This window comes from Podarcis vaucheri (genome assembly GCF_965113315.1).
Source record: "Podarcis vaucheri genome assembly, chromosome: 6".
In the NCBI taxonomy this organism is placed as follows: domain Eukaryota; kingdom Metazoa; phylum Chordata; class Lepidosauria; order Squamata; family Lacertidae; genus Podarcis; species Podarcis vaucheri.
Window position 1 is genome coordinate 40336532 of NC_138764.1, and position 22176 is coordinate 40358707.

The window sequence follows — 22176 nt, forward strand, 5'->3', positions numbered from 1 at the left end:
GCTTGCTTCAGAATTGACATGTATAGGCTCTCAGTGTAAAGCATATTACTATTCTGCTTTAGAGTATAAACTTATCTTCGTATCATTGTGCATGTCTGTCTACATTCAAATGATGTCCTGATGCAAAGTAACTCTGTTGGCACCTTAACAACTTGCTTTCAATATTTTAGGTGGTGGGCTATTATTTTAATAGAAGATCTTCCTCACTAAGAAATTAGGATAGGATTTCTGGGCATGGAATGCCTGTCTCCTAAGACTGAAGCACATGAATGGGAAGTGATGTCCATCAGCCTTGCATGAATGCATTAGTACTTGCCACTTTAACCTTGTCAGCATTTGCTGGGTTCGTCTGCTGGGAAGCCTGCATCAGCGGTACAACTCAATGACTGAATTTACTTACAATGGGAGATTGGGGGGAGGAGAGAGAGAGGGAGAGAGAGAGAGAGAGAGAGAGAGAGAGAGAGAGAGAACAGAAACAGATTTCTAAAAGAAATTATATCTTGACATTTCTTAACAGAGGTTAATTTGGCTTAAAGATAATCAGCCTCTCTTTCAAAGCCTGAATTGGGAATCAAGATTTTAGGTTTTTCTGGGGGTGGGGTGGGGAATAGTCACACTTTCTTCCCACTTTGTTAATCACCGACACAGATCGGTCAGAATACATTTGTTTACACATTAATAGGTTCGTTTCACTTCAATTTGTTGAAAATAAAATGGTGATTAGCACACTATAGATTTTTATTCCTCTCTTATAAAATCAGTTAAGGGTGTTTAAAACTTTAATCAAGCATGCACAGAGCTTAATGAGTGAACAAAAGCAGTACAGGTTTCAGCTAGATGGAAGCACTGATACGCTTTGGTTATAACAGTTAACCTGGAGGTAAAATGCTTTGGAAAAACTGATAAAATCCCCTGAAGAATTCAAACATCAGTGAATGAGAAATCTTATTCTACATTAGACATGATTTTAAAGTAACAACTGCTGACAGGCCATCTAAATATTTGCCAGCACAATGTTAGCCTGCTTCCCTCCTCCCCCCCCCCAGCAAGCATACTTCTTTTCCTAGAAACTTGCATGCTGTGAGATATTTTGCTTAAAATCATTTATATGCTGCCTTTTATAAATGATTTCAAGTTATTGGTGCCCATCCAGCCCATTATTGAACAAGGTTCAGCCTTTCCAAATCCTCACGTGACTAGGAAAAATAGAGCTGAGTTCTGCCAACATGCTGGTGACACTTTACTCCAAATCCCCAGCTGATCTCTCCTAAGAGTTTCATGTGCTGTGTAGAACCCAGCAGTGGTGATCCTGAACACCACCACCCCTTGCTTTTTTAAAAAAAGTAATTAAAATTTTGCACAGCACTCCAATCAAAGTACTGACAGAAGTAGTTGCAGTCACTAATACTGTATTTTTCGCTCTATAGGACACACTTTTTCCCCTTCAAAAATGAAGGGGAAATGTGTGTGTGCGTCCTATGGAGCGAAGACGCCATAGCCCCACGACCCTCTCCCGGCTGGAGAGGTGACGCGCGGCTATGGCAGGAACCTCTACAGCCCCGTGTCACCTCTCCAGCCGGGAGAGCGCACGCGCGGGGCTAAAGCAGCCCCCCGCGACCCTCTCCCGGCTGGAGAGGTGACGCGCGGCTATGGCAAGAGCCTCTCTAGCTGCGCGTCACCTCTGCAGCCGGGAGAGCACGCGCGGGGCTAAAGAAGCCATAGCCCCGCGACCCTCTCCGGGCTGGAGAGGTGACGCGCGGCTATGGCAGGAGCCTCTCCGCTGCGCCTTTCCGCTGCTCCCTGACCTGCTCTTTGGGGCTCCCCCCCGCCAGCCCCAAAGAGCAGGTCCAAAGGAACCTGAAGCCTGGAGAGCGAGAGGGGTCGGTGCACACCGACCCCTCTCGCTCTCCAGGCTTCCAAGGTAGCCGCCTGAACGCACCTTAAACGACACCTTTAGAGCAGGAAAACAAGAGGGGGGAAGTTCTCCCCCTCTCTGTGCAGCACCTCCTGCCACTTCACTGAAGGGGCACTGGGCAGAGAGGGGGGGAATTTTTTTTTTCTTGTCCCCCCCCCTCTAAAACAAAGTGTGTCGTATTGTCCGGTGCGTCCTATGATGCGAAAAATACGGTACATTGCAGGGCAGAGGCATTTTAGGCTCATAAAGATAGAGGCTTCAGCCCCTTGGTGCTTCTCTGCTTTGCTCAGCACCCCTTACCTGTCCTTGTGGCTTGGCCTGGTAACCCTACAGGGGGACAGGTGGCACTGGGAAACATTAGGTACAGGCGGTGCTAATAACAAGAGAAGTGTCAAGCTTCCTTGCAGCTTCAAGACTAGGCAGGGAGCTTGCTAGACCCCTTCCCTCCTTCAACCTGATACTGGCCTTGAAGTCATTAAGGAACTGAATGATTCACACAAATGGAGGGTGGATTTGGTGAAGGAATGTATGAGCAGATGGCTTGTTGTTATCTCTCTAAACCATGGTTTGTCATACATTGCCCTTGACAGATTTACCTCTGTTAACATAGGGACTGGTAGGCCTGTGTGTTTGGGGAACCAATGTGAAACTGCCACCAACAGGGTTTCGAAAACATGCTCCCCTAGAAACTATATTTAGCTGGAGACAAATCAAGCAGTGGGGTGTGTGTGTGTGTGTGTGTGGTCCCAAGAAACATGTACCCAAAGTTTATAGAAAAGGAATGAATTTATTATAAAGCATTAAGGGTAATTTTAACATATTATTAAAGTACTGGGCAATCATAAAAGAGTATCCCAACATAATGACACTTTTAAAGAGTAAGAGTTCTAAACTAAAAGGGGAGCTTGCACTGATGGTAGAGATTGTTGCAAAGTTCTCTTCATCCCCAGGAACTCGCTAACATGAAGGTCAGGCATAGATAAATCAACTATGGGACTGTGCATAAGATCAAGGACCATGTTCCTCATGGTCTTTTGCTTTACCTACTCCACACACACCCTCTATTTCATGGGTGTAGCCAGGGAGGGGCAGCTTCCCCTCCTAGATCAAGTAAAACAATAGAAATACTTAACTAACTGACCAATCACGTCAGTTCTGGCCCGCCCCCCACAAAACTCCTGCCACCCCAACAAAAATCCCGGCTACACCCATGCTCTAATTCACCCCTGCACACAAACTAGAGGTAACAACAAAGGCCACGTAAGACTTTTCTCTTTTTACTTTCATTAATTGGAGCTAAATGGTAGAGCAATCCTTCCTGGGAATCAGCTCACTCAAAACTTCCCCCCTCCACATAGCTGGAACAAAATCTTCCCGTTGGCACGAATGGGAACTTTTCCCTCTAAGCGTTCTAGCTGCATGTTGGGGGGATAGGGTGATTTTACTTCTGATCACATTGGAGTAGAAAGAGATAAGTTTCCCTAGCCCCCACACACTGCATTCTTGGTAATGACCCCTCATTAATTGATCCTGTAATAATTAACTATCTTAATTACTGTAATTAGTAAATGTAAAAAAGAGTTGTAGCTATGCACACTGTATCTAAGCACATGATTACCTCTGCTGTCTGGTTGCCTCTCCTGTCTGGCCTGTGGGGTGCTTGGTTGGCTCCAGAGCCTCAGGCTGGATTAATGCAGGCCTCTGTCAGATTTGACCATAGCTCCCAGGCTTGAATGTACAAAGACTGAGCTGCTCTGGAGTCTTGGGCCGAAAGGAGTTGGACAAATAGGTGTCCGCTCCATCGCTCAGTTCTTTCATCTCTTTTCTCAGCTTCTGTCTGCTGATCTTGTTTTCTTCCCTTTCTCCAAAGAGTTGGCTCCATCTGTATGCCTGAAGGGTAGCTTGTGGAAATAGCCACTCAGGTGACTGGCCTAGTCGTGTCAAATTTGCAAACTCACATAAGATCGGAGTTACTATTGAGTGAAAAGAATACATTGCCTGCCAGAATTGCTGAGGGCTCACATATAGGTTCCCCGGTTTCAAGGTGGTGTCCTTGCTTGAAGAACTGTCCCTGAATTTTTTCCTCTGTTCATGAAATTATCTAATCTGTCCTCAGGAACTTTTGATTGCTCCAGTGTGAATCATAACCATATTGGATGAGAGCCAATTCTCCCTTACAGTACTAGTTTAGATTTTGCTTTAGGAGCAAGCTCTCACCCTTTCTGTTTCTTTTTTACTTTCTTAGTTCATATTAGCTTAGTTTATATTGCCATTTCTGCCCCTGGATGTAACTCTTTTCTTCCCAGATATTTTTTTGAGGCGTGCTCTGAACATTCACATCCAGTTTTGACCCTCTATTGTAAAGCACATGATATTCACTTTCTGACCCCTTTAGGACGGTAATTTCTTCAGTTCGTGTATCTTTGGTATTCTATATTATTCTGCTTTTGGATGGATGCTCTGTCAAACTCTTGCCACTTTGCAAGGCCCCTTTCATCTTTCAAAAAGCTCTGATCCTGAAAAGAACGCCCTCAATTACAGTTCTCATTGCTTGCTGTTTACATTTTCATAATGCACACCTGTGAATTCAGCAAAGACTGTTGTGAGATGTATACCATGCAAATCAGATGTTGTTAGGAAATAGCACAGGAGTTTCAGTGACATTTCATCTCAAGAGCTACCTTTACCCATCTCAGTCTAGCCAGTTAATTGGATCATCTTCAGAGGCCCTTTTACATGTCTCTCCACTGTCTGAACTGTAGAAGATAGGGCCTTCTCCACAGCGACACTAAGATTATGGAAAAGTTCCACAATCTATATTAGGGCAGTACCTTTATTAGGCCAATGAAAATGTCACAAAATCCATGTGTAAGCTTGATTTCACTAGAGCTCTTCATTACTGGATGGTAAACAGAGCAGGAATGGAGAAAATCAGCTGATAATGAAGCCATGAGGTTTACATTTGGTCACAGGCATAGGAGGGAATGTGGGATGAGGTAGCAGAGATTTGAATGAGGTGCTGTGTGAGTTTCAGGAAAGAAGGAGCAAATTATAAATACTCCATATTTGAAAATATAAAATCCAGCTGATGCATAGCTCTTTCTAGGTTATAAAGTGATGGAACTCTCTGTTCCAGCGGGGTGACCTGTGGTCCCCTGATGTTGCTATACTCCAGCTCCCATTAGCCATAGCTAGTATAGCCAGTGATCAGGGATGATGAGAGATATAGTCTACCAAAATCTGAAACGCCATAGGTTTCTCATCTCTACTCAGTTGTGAGCACTTGCTCCCATCATCTTGATTTCTGTCTTGAGACTAAGATGGTGCTATTTCTGAGGGCCTTTGGTTTGTGAAATAAGATATTCTTCATCTCCTTAATTTTAGCTGTCTGTTGGTAGTCTGTACCTTTTACCTGGTAGCCATTTAATTCTAAATTATGGTCGATGTTTTTATCCCTTTTGTGAACCATAGATTAAAGGACCTTTTCCACATAAAACGCTAAGTCACAGTTTGTTTAATGAATTCTGAGTTGTTAGCAGATTGGCAAAACAAGCGATGGGTTGTTTCTCTGATGTTTAATTTGCTTTCTGTTTGCTCTTGTATCATGCCTTTATAGTTTGACCACCCCACCCCAGATATTCTCCAGTTAAGCCATGGTTAAAGGGTTCACACACAACGCCGAGCCACGGTTAAAACAAACACATGCTTATAATTCAACCCATGATTTCAGATTGTGGTATGTTAACAGTTAAGCTGTGGGCAGGGTTCAATCATAATGCTAGCCATGGTTTAATAAACCATGGTTTACTGTTATGTACAAACTAGGCTATGGTGAATGGACAAATGGTATACAAATAGTATAAATGAATATATTAAATTGTGTAGTTATGTAAATGAGGAAAGAACATATGACAATTCCTTTAGCCATTTCACTTCTAATCATGGGACAAAACAGTCCCCTGGAGCTTTCATTCTGGGAAAGAAAATACAAGGATAATTTGGCAACATATGAAAGTTTTTTTTAAAAAAAAAATCTTAATCTTCAGTCGTTGTACAAATTGTTCTAGGTTTTATTGGATTTTATTATTGTAGGGTAAAATTAAGAAAAGAAAATAGCTTGTTTACTTGAGATTTTAAAGTACAACGAGGAGGAAAGAAGCAGACAAATGAACAATTGCCCCAGTGTTGTTCATAAAATACGTTTGTTCCTACTTCTGTGTCCTGAGATGAGCACTTTGGTTTTATTGCTTTCTTTTATATTGGCATTGTTGGGCCTTTTATTTTTCTCATATCTCTAACGTATTGAAGTCTAATAGCTACTTATGTGCCCAGGAGCAGCAAGTGTCATTATGCCAAGTTCTGCCAATTCGTGTCAGTTCTGTGGGCACAAAATATCAAAGGGAATTACTACTACATGTGAGAGAAAGAGAAGGGAGGTGCTAGAGAGACAATATCTGTGTGCAGAATCAAGCAGAAGTTCTGATCATATTGTTCCTAGTATATTTTGAAGCATCAAAAATGATAAAAATATGTATTTCATTATCTCCGAGTAGCATTCGTTTCAGAGAGATAAATATATCCCTGTGTAGCACTCACGTTGAGGATCATTAACATTTAACATTTATTACAACCCAATCCTACAGGTGTAACTATATGACTAGTAGCAGAGCTAAAGGTGACAGAATCTCATGCTTTCATTGGGGGATAAGGGTTGCTTTTCGTTATTATTTCTTCATTAAGTGTTGTGGTAGAAAGGGATTTATTTTCTACTTCCACTTTTAATGGAAATTCCAGACTGGTGGTGATTCCAAGTTAGTGTTCTTCACTGAGAAATCCCCCCCTCCTGCTGCCTTCCCTTTACAAACAAATCAGACTTCAAGTTTATTTCTAGAAGCTCAACTAGGCTTAGCATTTATATCTAGAAAGTGTTTCCTCTTTGCTCTGCTAAGCGTAGCTTGAGAGATGGCTAATAACTGGGTGTCATGAGGTTGGATGTGCACTGCCTTTGTGCTCTTCTCTCTATAGCCCAAAGACAAACAAAAACTCACACAAGCAGAGTAGCCACTTAATGTTTATCTCTCATCTCAAGATCCTCTCCTCTTTAATTAGAAGAATTTTTTAGAAGCTCCTACTGAGTTATGTTACTGAAACTTTCCAGGTTGTCTATTCCCACCCCAGAAGTGTACAATAGGTACATTTGATTAACAGTAGGGTAGGTGGATTAGCATATCAACAAAGGGTTCTTGACTTGTTAAGAGATGGGCAGGGTAGTTCAAACCCTGAACAATTATTCATGCATCATAACGTCTGTAATGGGTTGTATTCAATTGCCCTAGTTCAGGGCAGCAGTCACACTGATTCTTAAATAAAACATAATTTGCAGTACTATTGACAAGCTGCAAGAAAATGCTTAAGCGCATTGCTTTATGGCATTGATCAGCGCTTGAGGTATATATTTCTAGTGTTTTGAGCTGAAAACAGGGCACCTTTCAAGTAAGATAGGATGACTTTGCTTGGACTTTTCCAGCTTCCTAGAGAGGTCACAAGTGCAAGAAACATTGGATGCATTCCTCATCCATCATCCGCAGGTCATGCACTCCCGGGTTATATTGTTGTCGGTCTTCTTGTTCTGTTGTCTTCATTGGTGCCAAAGAAATTCAAGTGTACATTGAGGATGACAAGCTAGATCTCTAATGTAGCTTGTGCTATATGGCATCAATCAATGTCAGTCACCAGTTGTTACTCTCGGTGTGGGAGGTCTTCTATGTTATTGTTGCTACAGAAGATATTTGCTTTTGCAAGTTACAGTTTGTAGTAATAGTTAGATTGTTGCATTTCCCACTTAAAATATGAATCCCAGGGTGCATACACAAGTGTTTGATGCATTTAAAAGATTTTGGCTACTGAGCCTAGCGTTCTCAATGAGTACAGGTAGTTCCATTTTTTTTTGCAAGGTGTTTGGTCTGTCTGATCTCCTCGTTCCATGACCAGTTAAGTTTTTCTGGAACCCTAGGAACTAAAATTTCGAGGCTGCCTTGAAGGATGCTAAGGCAGATGAACTTAATTTAAACTAATTTTTGCTGCTACCATTCTTCAAGAATGAGAGGTGATACTTCTTGTAGAAGCATGTTTTACCTTACCTTGTCAACATATTCCAAAGATTTTCAAAGCTAGATCAGGTGTCAACCTTACTGCCTAGTGCTGTTAGATTATACTGATGTTATTCTCTACATTTCAGATTATCTCTCAGCTTTCTTTATTATGAATAAGACCCAAACTGGGCGTTTCCATTCAAATGTGTGTAACTTTCTCCTGACTGAAGCTGTTTTCCACTCAATTCCCCACAACCTCTTTTTCTGCTTTTGGAGGAGCAAATATGGCTGACAATCTCTCCCTCTCCCTGACGCCACCCAGGAGGAGGGAGATATTGAATAGCTGGGGGAGGAAGGGTTAAACACATCAGAAATTAATTCACATTTTTCATAAATGGCTTTTCATGGGGAAAAGGGGAAAAGAAAGTTGCAAGCATTTCTGTTGAACATCTAGTTCACCTGTCAGTCACATCTCTTAAGATTCTACTTCCCAAGCTATTCTACTTGAGCTTCATTTTCCTCCCCTGTATCCCATGAGGAGTGGTTTTTCTTTCCTCATTCTTTTATCCATCCCTGAAGTAGGCCATAGACTCAGCACAAACTCCCCAGTCTGTTGGGACTAGATTGCCAAGCTTTTAAAAGCTTTTATTTAACTAACCCTTTTCAAATTTCCAAAAACTTTCCATTACAAGAAAACGGCATACACTATACTTGGTGTCTGGGAAATTCTATTAAAAATAAGGTTTCCTGGAAACCTCATTTGAAATAATCTTAAGTAGACTTTGTTACATGTTACCATAAAATTGGAGTTAAAGCATAGTAATTACTCGTGTGTGTGTGTGTGTGTGTGTGTGTGTGTGTAGTCATTAATTTTACAACTAAATGACCTTGTAGGTGCGATTATCATTCTGTCATCAATGTAAGGCTCTGGCCTCAGCCACTTGCCATTTTAAATTGGCAGAACTGCACCATGGTCGACACCTACAATTCAGTAAGGATGTTCTGTAATGCTATAATAATTCTGTGGCATTTAATATATATTCCAGCACTTAGTGTTTCATGGAGAAATAATTTCGTACACTAGAAATCTCTGGCAGTAACCTACATGCTCTAAAAGCTTGTAGACTGAGTTTTGGAGCAAACTGCCCTACCCCCGCAATGATAGAGTATGGCTCTGGAAAAAAAAGCAAAATAGTAATTTAAAAAGAGAGTGCCTCTAAGTATGTCCAGAAGGCCTTTTCTTCACAGCACCGGGTAATCTCTGCTGGCTCACATGCATCTCAGATTAGAAACATAGCATTTCGTCAAACTGCAGCTTCCAGGCAGATTGGGGCTCTGGCATCTCTGTAAGTAAAAATGAATCACTGTGCATTGCCTAAGAAACTGCTAGTGCTGTCATGTCTTCAGAGTACAATGAGGTGTAGCTAAAGTTAATGTGAGTTTCTGAGAATTCCCCCTTCTGCTCTTTCTTTTTAAGACCCCTTTTTCCTTCTTATTAGAGATGTTGAGAAGTGACTTGTGAGTAATACTGATTGCTGAAATAGTTAGGTCTGCATCTACTTTGACTTTGCTATTAATTTATTTGTTTAAGTATTTATAAAATACCAGGTAGGTGTTCAGCAATATAACAAGAAAGCTAAACAATTAGAAGCAGTATAAAGCAATTCTTTAAACCACTGGCTACTAAAGAACATTTTAAACAGCTGCATAGGTCTATGACAGCAGGCTTGAGGTGTTTTGGTGCAATACCTGGCAGGTATTTTATGCATAGTCTGCTGTAGTAGAATTTTCCCCGTTAAGCGTATAATTTACTTCCTCCCTCCCCTCTTTATTCTTTGCTCCTCTGAGACTCATTATGCTACATTTGTCCACATTCATCTGCATTTGTCATTTGTTAGCTCAGGCTTTTGCTTAACTGTTCTCAAAGTCTCTGCATCTGTCTGCAGAATTGCTTCTCATTTATTTGCTGTTTCTTCATATTTTGAATCAGAATAGTGAATACTATTTAGGTCACTCCAGCGAGTTGTTTCCTGTGGGAATATGAGGAATAGGTTTCCTGGTGCATAATAGTATGCAAATAATGTCCTCCTAAATCGCATAGGAATAGACTCAAATATATGTGCCAGTGTTAATGACCTTAATAGCTTTGACAGCTTCTTAATATACCATGTGCTGTTGTAAGCATGGCATTGGAGAGATATATGCCTAGCGTAGCTGAAGGCACAGGAATCTATTTCAAAATTTATTTAATACTGAGAATTTAGTTTGTCAGCAGCATACTGTACTCTGTACAGAAGTGTTAAAGCCAGCAGTCGGTCTGATTTACCTCACTAGCATAAGCCACAGGAATAACATTAGGCACCAATAATAATGCTGAAGATACCTATCACATTAGCTTAGAGCACTTTAGCTGGCTTTTCTGCTGGTGTTCTCCCATGAATGGAAATTAGATTTTTTTTAAAAAAAAAAACACCTGATAAGATATTCTACACTATTTTTCTAATGTTTGAAGTTGTGTTTTTTTAAAAGTTATCCTTAGAAAGCAGTTTTAGACTTGTTGTTCTCGTTCAAAATTCAGGCCACTGCTGTTGTGTTTTGCAAAGCCTTGCTACCAGTGGGCTTTTCCCAAACTTCGTTTTCTTCACATTAACTTACATTTCTGCTGAACAAGGATTATACTAAATGCAAATACATTTTAGGGAGTTAGGTAAAGGTAAAGGTAAAGGTACCCCTGCCCGAACGGGCCAGTCTTGACAGACTCTGGGGTTTGTGCGCCCATCTCACATCTATTGGCCGGGGGCCAGCGCTGTCCGGAGACACTTCCGGGTCACGTGGCCAGCGTGACAAAGCTGCATCTGGCGAGCCAGCGCAGCACACGGAACGCCGTTTACCTTCCCGCTGGTAAGCGGTACCTATTTATCTACTTGCACCCGGGGGTGCTTTCGAACTGCTAGGTTGGCAGGCGCTGGGACCGAACGACGGGAGCGCACCCCGCCGCGGGGATTCGAACTGCCGACCTTTCGATCGGCAAGCCCTAGGCGCTGAGGCTTTAACCCACATTTCTGCTGAACAAGGATTATACTAAATGCAAATACATTTTAGGGAGTTAGACCCACCATCAAATAAAATTTCCATAGCTAAAAAGAGATTTGACTTCCTCCTTTTGTTGACACCCTTGAATCCTACACTAGAGATATATGATATGTTTTAAAAATTGCCCCAAATGTGGCAGTGATGAGCTAGGGTGAAATTGTTTCCTCCCCCTGCTTAAGCAACAGAATGCCAAACGTGATGTGATAATTTCACATTTTTTTCTTAGCTATTCAGACATTTTTAAATATTTTCTCCTAGAACAAATTTAATTGATGTTGTTCTTTCCCCATAGTCCAACACACACACACACAAAATGTTAGTTTGAATGCACTACAGGGTTTTCAGGCTAAGTAGGTGTGCTAATTAAGTAGTTGACATTTTTCATATCATGGTGAGAAAATTTGCCTAATGGCTTAGAATAATATACTGCAGAACAGATTTATTCTATTGTTAATTATATCTATTTACAGATATCAGTATGAGGTGTACACAAATTAAACACAGAGTGCCTTTTTAAAAGTATTTATTAGTTCTGGAATTGTCGCCTGCATTGCTGCAGTTCCCCTTTGCAGTTTCTGTTAATTGTTCAGCCCTACAGAAATGATTTGGGGAAATATTTTTTCTTTAAGTGTTTTTCTCCACTCTTTAAAAAAGAATAATAAAGGCATTTGAGAAAAACTCACATGTGAGCAAAGTGAATTCCAGATAAATTAGGGGCTTGCTTGTGTTGATAGCGTTGGGAGAACAGATCCTTAATGTTATAGATTCAGATTTTAATACAGACCTGATTCAGACATAATGAGAAGCCACACTTTGCTACTATATGGACATAATGGGATGAGTCTCAGGCTCATCTTTCCCTCTTGCCATCTTTCGCATGTCAGAGGAGATCAGTGCCTCCAATTTTAAACCACAATGACATTTGAATTAAAGGAACTGTGTCTTGTTTAAACCAGGGGTGGGGAACCTGTGACCACCCAGATATTGTTCAATTCCAGCCCCCATGATTCTTGACCATTGGCCATGCTGGTGTCATGATGCTAGAGTTTGACTTCCCTTACTTTGAGGAGTGAGGCCAAGGATTCAGAGTGGAAGGGGGAATTGGCACCAGGGCTGGCCCTCAAAGAACCTAACCTACTGGAAGCACTTTGGTAAGAAGGGCACAACGAGCCATTGCCTGTCCAGCCCTCCTCTGACTTACATCTCAGAAGCTTCAGTGCAACTGGAATCTCACCTGCTCTATAGGAGTTAACATCTGCTGGAGAAACTATGGCTTGTTTAAAATCCATCGTTTGAAGGCGGCACAAGAGCCAGACGTTCTGTGTTCTGCATGTGGTGCATGTAACTGTATACCGAAGGGGATGGGCAGAGAAGGAAGTACACATGTTGTTTCTATATTTACAGTGCAGCTGAATGCAGACATGAATGTCTTGCCTGGAGGCAATTTGGAGGCTCCAGGGGAACAGTATATTTCAAGACTGCCATAATTTCCCATGTAGTAAATTCCAGAATATTTTCCTATTCCTCTCCAAAAACAGTTTTTGAACTTGAGATGTAGAAATATATCCTGAATCTGCATACTAGGCTTCTTTCTTTATCTTTATCCTGTAAACCAGTGTTCCGCAACCTTGGGCCTCCAGCTGTTTTTGGACTACAACTCCCATCATCCCTCGCTAGCAAGACCAGTGGTCATGGATGATGGGAATTGTAGTCCAAAAACAGCTGGAGGCCCAAGGTTGGGGAACACTGCTGTAAACAAACAAAAAGTGCCAAGCTTCTTTATGGCTGGTGTGATCCTCATTACATAGCTAGCATATAGCTGATTTGACATATTGATAGATGAATTGTTCCCAAGGTCCAAGAATCCCACACTGTATCATGGAAGTCCTCGGGGTTCAGTATTCTCTCTCAGACAAGAGCCCACATACTTTCTCAAGCAAACCATGCTGGTATTAATGACCCCCTCTTTCTTCTTCTTAATATCTAGTATTCATAGTGTTTTGTTTCTCATTCATGGCTCTGTGTCAATCAGGCTGACCCCAACTTGGTTTCCTCCAGTTGTTATGGACTACAGCTCATTTTGTCTCTAGCCAGTGGCTTTTCTGGCTGGAACTGATGACAGTTGTGGCCCAAAACATCTAGGGGACAGCAAGTTGGAGAGGGCTGGTGTAAACAGTAATTTGTAGCGGTAGAAAACTCTTTAAAAAGAGGCATGGGAGGGGTGTTTTTGCTTTTGCTAATGTTCTCTAGTTTATAATGCCTTCATTTGTCCCAAGGGCAGGACAAAACAGTAAAATCTAATTGTTACCTACAGACCTATATTGATGAGAGAGAGTACTGCTGTCATATAGGAGTACTGCTGTGCATGTGTGTCGCCGTATATTTGGTTTATATTTTACCTATTTAATTGAGAAATCATTAGAATTGCTGCTCTGGCATTTTACTATATCGAAGTGCAGAGTAGTTCCAAGTAGATACATGCATTAATCACACTTTTAACCATCATGTAATGTTAATGAGATGGTATGCTGGCAACTTTCCTGTTGTTGTTTATCCTTCTATGGTCTCCTGTAAGGCTGTGGTCATGTGACACACAGGCCCATCTTGACAGAGTTGATGAATAGAGAGGGAGAGAGATATTGGCAGGCTGCTCACCAGGGTTGCTTCCTCTAGCATTGTTTTCCTAAATAATTCAGAAAGGCTGGTGTTTTCATCAAATTATTTCTGTTTTCAGAATGAATAGGAATGAGGAAATGAATAGAGATGGGTGCAGTTGAGAGTCTGTGTTGTAGAACAGGCAGAATAACATTGTTTATTGCATAAATGTCCCCAGATTTATGCCATGTTAACTTCGTTTGGTTTTTCCCTGTATTTTTGCTTGGTGCTTTTCTGTTGATCCTGAGGGGACTATATTTGCTTAAGTAGACAGTGAATCGAGTACATAATTGCTAGACATTCCACATTGTCCTCCTGAGATGTCTTTTCTTTGAGACACGAAGAGACATAATTACTGTTAGCGCAAGCCCCTTGGTGGGCGTAAGATATCATGTAGGAGAGGTGTCATTGATCTCTATATTTTATTGGCCCTTTTATAGAAACTTTTGCCGGATCAGTGTTTCCCAAAGTAATAGTAGTAGTAGTTTTAAAGTTAGACAAGGTACTCAAATTAGAATTGGAGTGGCTTGATAAGAAATATTAGAGAAATGGATGAGGAGTAGCAGTGTATGGAGGACAAAGAGGTGACGTCAGGAGTATAAGAAACCTGGCAGGTATAACCAGTGAGTTTCCTAGGCTTAACAGGGATGGAAACTTAAATATGGTGGGTACCTGGTTCATGTTGGCTCCAAAGAAAGATAAGACCCCAAATAGTTCTGCAGCAAACATACCAGAAGGCACACAGGAGGTAGAGAAAAGAATAGACAAGAAAGATCAGAATTTCCCCTCTAGTCTGTCTCCTTCACCTGTTGTGAATTATCTTATGTTTTCACTTGTATGTATTTTAATTGCAAAATAATTCTAGTTACAATTTTGCATTTTAAATAGATTAAGTAGGCAACTCAGCCAGCTATATCACAATTCAAATGCACACTCCCCCTCAGTCAAAAAGGATTTCCATTAAATTGTCCTAAAATTTGGCTGTTTTATTATGTGGAATATCATATATAGTTGTTACAAAACAATAGTTTGGACAACAGATTTGTGAAATTTTACTTTATTCTCCCTCCTCACAAAACAAACAATACATTAACATTACCAAAACAAACACCCCCCTCCCCACAAACCTCCCTGTAACACATGTGAACTAATGCATTATGTTAAAATATGCAAGCTTACAATTTGTAGGATTTTTGGGTCACGAGGGAAAAATATTAATAAATCCAACTATCTGCTAATAACTTAATCCCCTTTCATATCCACAGTACGATTAAAGTCCTAACAGAATTCCGGCATAAAAGATGCATGTTAATCTATGAAACAATTTGGAGCATTTTTGTTTAATCCCTCCATTTCTGCTTATTAACCAAAATGTCATAAAGACTGGCATTCAGGTTGTAAACATCCCTTTGACAGTCACAAAATTTAGGCAATGATCTTGAGAAACCTTGTCTATGCACAGTGGGCCTGACATTGAAAGCCCCACTGATTTCTCTGGCAGAGGGGGCTTCTGAGCGAGAGTGAGAGAGAGCTGGGAGTGTAGCTGTCGGCTAGGATATCTCTGATTAAAATTTCAACCTAGACTGGCCAGAGGCAAGCTGCTACCTCTGCCTTTCACCCTCCTACCACTAGGGTAACAATGTGAGCCCACCTTGCAGTGAGTTGTTGTAAGGATTAATGTATAGAAGCATTTAGAACAATGCAGTGGTGGCTCCATTCCAGTGGTGGGCAGAGCCAGAAGCAAAGGTTACTGGGGCCAATAACTAACGTTGGTTTTAAGTTTTAATGCTTAACTTTGTATAATAGACTGCATACTAATCACGCAAAAACTAGACGTTTCTACACCACACCAAACACCATTGGAGAGTTGGGCCATGTCCTTGACTAGATTGTACCACACATATTTATAAATTGCGACTGTTGCATCCTATATTGTGCTGCCTCTGCATGGATCTTTTTGGTTAATTGCACTTGCCCACCCTTCAGCACAGAATTTTAAAGCCCATTTTCAGAAGTCAGTTTTCAGTTTTATTTCTGTTGAGTCAATGTGAATAAAATCTATATTGGAACCTTATTAAATCTGCAGAGTGGCTTTTCTGCCTGTGAAGTTTGTATTGCAAAAAGCTGTGATCTTAACTTTTTATCCTGATTTTGCTATTCTTTAAATTAAAAAAAATGAACTACTCGCATGCCTAATTGTTGCTTTATCTCTAGTACATTTTCTTTATCATTCTTTTCACGCAATGCATTTTTACTCTAGTAACAACATGTGCACTGCGCTTTATGAAAGTCACTCGCTGGAAACCTTGGATATTTTCCACAGGGATCCCTATAGACCCATCCAATTTGAAAATACTCCGTTTTATCCTCTTCTTAATTACAATACGCAGAGCGGGATTCTGTTAACTGTTTAGAAGTTCCACAGAGTAATGATTCTATCCCAACTATAAAGAGTATGACAGAAAACTATTCACAGTTGGAAGCCAGCTGTTGCCTAGCTACCTAGCTTTTTAATTCAGAATCTCCTCCAATTTAATAATACCCGGCCCTTAAGCTGCTAAATGTATTTGTTCATGACTCACCGTACCATTTTGTGCATGCTTTTCACCAGTTAGCATCAATTATGACGGGGAAAAGAGAGCATTTACAAAGGGGTTAATGTGTGGTGTAAATCCAAAAACTAGGGGGAAAATGCAGACAAGCTCCAGTAAAGTATCATGCCAATGAAATTGCCAGGTGGAGAATTAGTTGGAATTAAAACAGCCCTGGATGTAGTTTAGCAGGTGTCATAGAGCCCGCTTGTCCCGAGGCGTGGATGCCTCCGTTTATCTTGTTCACCACGAGGCATTTATGTTTCATTAGAAAACGTGAGGGTTTGGTTACTGTGCTTTAGCACTGAGGCCAAAATAGCCTTGCTTGGAAAGAAAGAAAGAAAGAAAGAAAGAAAGAAAGAAAGAAAGATGGGACCTCGGCAAATTAGGCAATTATTGTTACATAAAAGAAAGGGGTTTTGATAGTTCATGGTATAAAAGTCTAGAATGCATCTTCATTGCAGAAAGGGAAATCTGATAGCCTTCCTGTGCCTTAATTATAACTAAGAAATACTCAAGTCTCTGCCAGCTTGGGACTTTTTGTTGTATTATCTCTAGGTTAAAATCCCACCTTTATATTTCCTCAGATAGGATCCGCACCACTTAGATCTTTATATATTGAAGTCATCTGCTTTTCTTATTCCTTCTGCTGCTACCAGTTATTTCCACATTATTCTCTTGTTTACCTAGTATCTCTTATAGCTGAGTTTGGACTATGGGATGGATAGACTAGGAAACTTAAAAGTCTTATTTACTAAATCCTATTTATAGTATCAGAAAATAGGCTTATGTGCAGCTTAGATGTTAAATGAACACTTTGCTTTATTTTAGTTTTATTTTGCATTAGCAGTTCCCTTAATTTGGCCTTTCCCCAATGCTGAGCATATTGCTAATAGCAGACAGCTTTGTGGGGCTCCACTGCTGCCTTGACCTCTGGTTGCTTGCACTGCTGCTTACATAAAGGGGGTGAAGCTGCATTGCAAACACAATGGCAAAGCCAGTCCGGCACACCCACCACTGTGCTTGCACCATGCCTCCCTGCCTTGTCCCTCTGCCTCATGGTAAGCACCAGTGATGCAACAAACTGGAGGTCAGTTGTGCATCACTGCCTCACCACGTTATAAGCTCCTGCATGTTAATCACTATGCTAAGGAGATTGAGATGCATGTGTCCTAATATGACGCAAATATATTTTGGGGTGCGGAATTTATCCACATTTCTGAAATTCTCTAAGTAAGAGCGTCGATACTTGACTGTATAGTGAAATACAGCCAGGCTATATGCTCGTAAAAATCCAATAGCTGCTTCTGTGTTAGCAGGTGCACTTTCCCTGGCAGCTCCAGTTGTAAAGGCAATTGCTGGCTCATCGTGTGTATCTTGGTTTCCCATGCAGTTGCACAGACGCCTGTGAAATCGCTTTTGGTGTGAAGTGCTTTGCAGTTAAAGCAGTTGCTCCTGACTTTTTACCAGGGGACCAGCCTTTACTCTGTGCATTCATAGACCTTTGAGCTCCTAAAAATGCTGTAGTGTTGTCTTTTGTTTCTTAATTGGCAGGAAACTTAAAGGAGGTGGTTAGGAACAAATAACAAGTAGAACAAAGAAATGGTGGGGTTTCTGTGACCCAGTTAAAGGCAAGTGTTCCCCATGCGAATGGGGTCAGGTGAAATGTACAAAAGGGTAAGGGGATAATAACTGGAAGTTCAAAGAACAGTGGCAAAGGCTCAGTGTTTATAAGCTCAGCGTCACAGGAGTCAGAGTTGCAAGATTTAAGGGGAAACTGCAAAGCCAACAGACCCATGTTACAAAGGAGCAAATATGAATAATCCTCTGGGGGCTAAAATTGACTGGGTCAACAAGCACAGCATTTAAGAATGGAAAATGAAGGAATTGTATGTGTGTGTTAAGGAGTTCAAGGTGGTAGAAAAGGTCAGAATTGAAAGAGTTGGATATCAATGGAATGAGGCTCAATAACATCCACTTGGGTAGGTCCAAATTCTAGGTTACCAGAAACTTGCAGGTGCAGGGGTTGTGATGCTCCAGGAAAGATAGAAATTCTAGGGTCAACAGCTTGTCTCAGGCTCCAAAGACATAGGTAGGATGGAAATGACCACAGTGTCCCTTCCCTAACATATCACCTCCCATTTGGCTATTGGCACTTGTATTTTATAACAATTAGGTTACCCATTTGGAAGGTTAATGCTATCCTGTTGTTGGCACCAGATGTCCTTGTTGTACTCCTCTTGCTATTACCAGAACATGGGAGGGAACAATTGGCCGGTGGGATGGGCTTGTGAACTAAAGTGGACATAGCAATACAGATACTCACCAACATGCTCATTCACACGCTGTGCTGTCTACCACTGCTGTTCATACTTGACCAACAATCTTGCGTGGCTCTCCAGATAAGTTCTGCTACTGCATTGCTACTGCTGTAGCTTGGGTGCAGTCCAGCGTGCAGTTTTCACTCTGCAAATCTCTAAATCCCCAATGTCAAGTCATATTTATTTCTTAGAACACAGCACATTCACCTCTTCCAGCTGTTTTTCTTTTTGCTGCCTTGCCGTCTTTTTTAAAATATCAATAATGTATCCAGTGCATTTCAAAGCTGCACTGTTCAGCTTTGAACAGATTATTTATGTGCTCTTGAATTCAAATATAAAAAGCATTCCTTTCGCCAGATCTCCCTTGGAATTTCAGAGCCCAGGAAGGCAGTTGGGGTGGCAGCTTTGGTGTGTTGTATGACAAGATGTAAAACCTTCCACTGGGGTCACCTTATAAATATTTATTCCAATAAATTTCTTTAAAGAAATTAAATTACGTGTTCTATACAGAATAGACGAGAAAGGCTTTTAGTGTCACTGGTTGCAAATTGAAGTCATTTGTCTAGGAGGGTCAGGTGCCACTTTGTGGTAAGGATTTGTCTGAGATCCAAGTGAAGAAAGATTGATAGCACAAAGAGATTGATGAAATGAGCAATGCAATATGCATATGAAGTTCTGGGTTAATTAGGAAAATTTAAACCAGAAAGGTTCTTTTGTGTGAGGTGTAGGAGCTGTTACTTGCTCCCCCCCCCCCGTGTGTGTGTGTGTAAGGCTTGATATTTTGGGAGAAAGTGCATGTGAATACTATTGCGGAGACTGATTGGAGCTTCATCCATTTTATCGTTAATGAGAGTTGCTTAGCCATTCATTTGCAGATGCCTGTTTTCTCATTACTATAAGCTACAGAGTTGTCTGCATCATTCATTGCTTTAAATACTTTTTATTTATTTATTATTTTTAAAAACCCTATCATTTCATTGAATCATGTTCCTATAAACATTCTGAAAAGGTTCTGGCCTCCTCCCCTTCCCCTGACAAACCAGATTGTAGTGGTACCTGACATTTGTAGACTCATCCATAGCTAAGAAAACTAACCATTCCATTCTACTCTGTATAAAATTCAGTGCACAATCCTCCACAAATAAAATAGGTGTTTGTGCGTACACACACACACACACACACACACACACACACACAGTATCTTTGACACTTGAAAAAGAGAACTGAAATGGTTGCTTTATCGCACTATAACGTGGTCTACCTGGCTGTAATATATTGCCACATTTCAGCGTATTTCAGCAATATTTTTGTTGATCCAACAGGAGATGTCTGTAGTAGCACACAACAACAGTCTTGTATTGGGGCATCTCCCAACCCTCTGAGATAGATGGGGGCACTAGGGGCTACCTGAGATGGGAATATCAAGGGCAGATAGGGAGCTTCCTCTTCTTTTGTGAGCAGATTCCTCCATTGGTGCTGTTATCACCCAAAGAGTCCTGTGATTTTTCTTTTTAACCCTTATCTGGTGGTGAACATTGAATATTAACTTTCTCCTTTCCTTTTCCCTTTTCGCTTCGCAGAAACCAAAACAGAAAGACTGGCATCCTCCCGGAGGGTTTATCTTAGGACTCTGGGCGCTCATTATCATGGTCTTCTTTAAAACCTATGGAATCAAACACATGAAACACATCTTTTAGACCCTTAGAGCAATCAAGATGTCTTGCTCTGAATGCATCCTTGAATAAAAACGAGGTCTTCTACCTGAAAGTTATTCTCCTCCACCACCCCACTTGTTATGATACTTGCACATTTTTACTTTGTGTTTTGTATTGTTAAATGCAGCTGTTTAATACCCATTTTGAACACATTTTATAAAACTTCCAAGGACACAGTGAGAATCCTTCCTTCCTTCTCCTTTGAAATGAATGAGCAACCTAACTTACAGGAGTAAAGGCACTCCAAAGAGGTAAAAGCAGGCTTCGTCTTATCTTAGTTTGCTGCAGAGAGAATAGCATTTGCATCTACTATACAAGGAGTATTCAGGGTGGCATTGCCCTGCATGCGCACTGCAGAACAAATTGTAAGTTGTAAAAAGATTTTTTTCTCTCTCTCTACTTCTTCTACTACTATTACTACTACTGCTACTTCTTATGTAATCATTACCCCCATCACTGAAATGAAGGTCTAGACAATATGCAGAACCTTATTTAAGATGTCATTTTATCAATATAGACTTAAGTCACTTTGCAGACTTTTGCAGTGACATATTGAACACTTGCTCAACAGAAACAAAAATACCGTAGGAAATATTGATTTCACTCTGTTAAATACAGCCCTTTAGATCAATCCTTTTACCTAGGGCAGTTTTGCTTCTTGGATTCCAAGAATGATTAGAATTGGAAACAAAAAAGGCCCAAAGAAAGTATTTCCTGGATCTGCTTGGTGAGAAAACCCACGCACTGCCTCGTGTTCAGCAGAAGGATATGCTGTCTGACTTTCTGAAATCACTTTATGTTCTTCAGTATCTTGTTAAGAAGAACAAGTTGTTAAAAACGAGATCCATGGGAAAAATTCCATTAGGACTATGTACTTGAAAACTGAGCTATACATTTTGTTGTCGGGTGTATTATTTATTTGTTCTTTGTGTTCTGCTCTTCATGAATTAAATCTGTTCGCAGAAAAAAACTAGGAAGAAGAATGGCTTGCTGCAGAATGATTTGGGGTGGACCATAATAAGCATTATGCAATTAAATTTATTGGTTACTAAATATGTCCTCATATGGAGTGGCTCCAATATGGAAGGTTGCCACATTAGAGCACGTTGAATTTTTGAACTTTTGAATTCTAAAAATGAGGAGTGCTGAAAAGTTGTAACATGACTTGGGAATTCCAAAGATATTTGGGTTAATTTAATATTATTTAGTTTTGCTTAGTAAGTAAAATGTATGTAAAATTGCGTAGAAATAATTAAAAATGATTGCCAAGTCCTTTCAGTTAATTTATTTGTTTGTTTGTTTGGCATTACCTAACCTTTTCAGAAAGTAAAATTGTAATTTGGTTTTCTGAAAACAGTTTATGGGCTTCTTCATCAAACGTAGACATACCAAACTAAATGTTGTTCAGTAGCAGATTTAACCAAAAACATATTTTTAAGACCGCTCACTGAAGAAATTTGCAAAAATTATGTTTTCCCCTCTAAAATGACACCCCCTAAACATAGCATTCAATCTGTATCACTGCAGTATTTTTTGTTCATGAAGTTGGGAGTTGTGGATTGCATATAGTTAACGTGCTGCTCTGGGCTCCTCTGAAGGAAGATGCAGGGTATAAATCTAAATAATAAATAAATAAAGTGGAACAAAAAAAAATCCCTTTAAGTCTGAAGTGCCATAGCAACAGTATCTCTCTCAGGTGAGCGTGATGCAGTTTCTGTTCCACAAGCACAATATCTTGGTAAGTATGCCATACTTTTCTGTGGAATGAAACGGAAACATACAAAACAGACTTTA

The 22176-nt window shown here is 40.5% G+C and overlaps 1 protein-coding gene across 1 annotated transcript in view; it reads left to right on the forward strand.

The window, feature by feature from the left end:
• The window catches only part of PIGK (phosphatidylinositol glycan anchor biosynthesis class K), a 99498-nt gene extending 77833 nt beyond the window's left edge, over window positions 1-21665 (forward strand). The window contains exon 11 of the mRNA XM_082227299.1: window positions 20248-21665. Within this exon, the coding sequence (XP_082083425.1) occupies window positions 20248-20364 (117 nt within the window). The 3' untranslated portion in view covers window positions 20365-21665. The remainder of the gene's footprint in view (window positions 1-20247) is intronic.
• The last annotated feature ends 511 nt before the right edge of the window (window positions 21666-22176 follow it).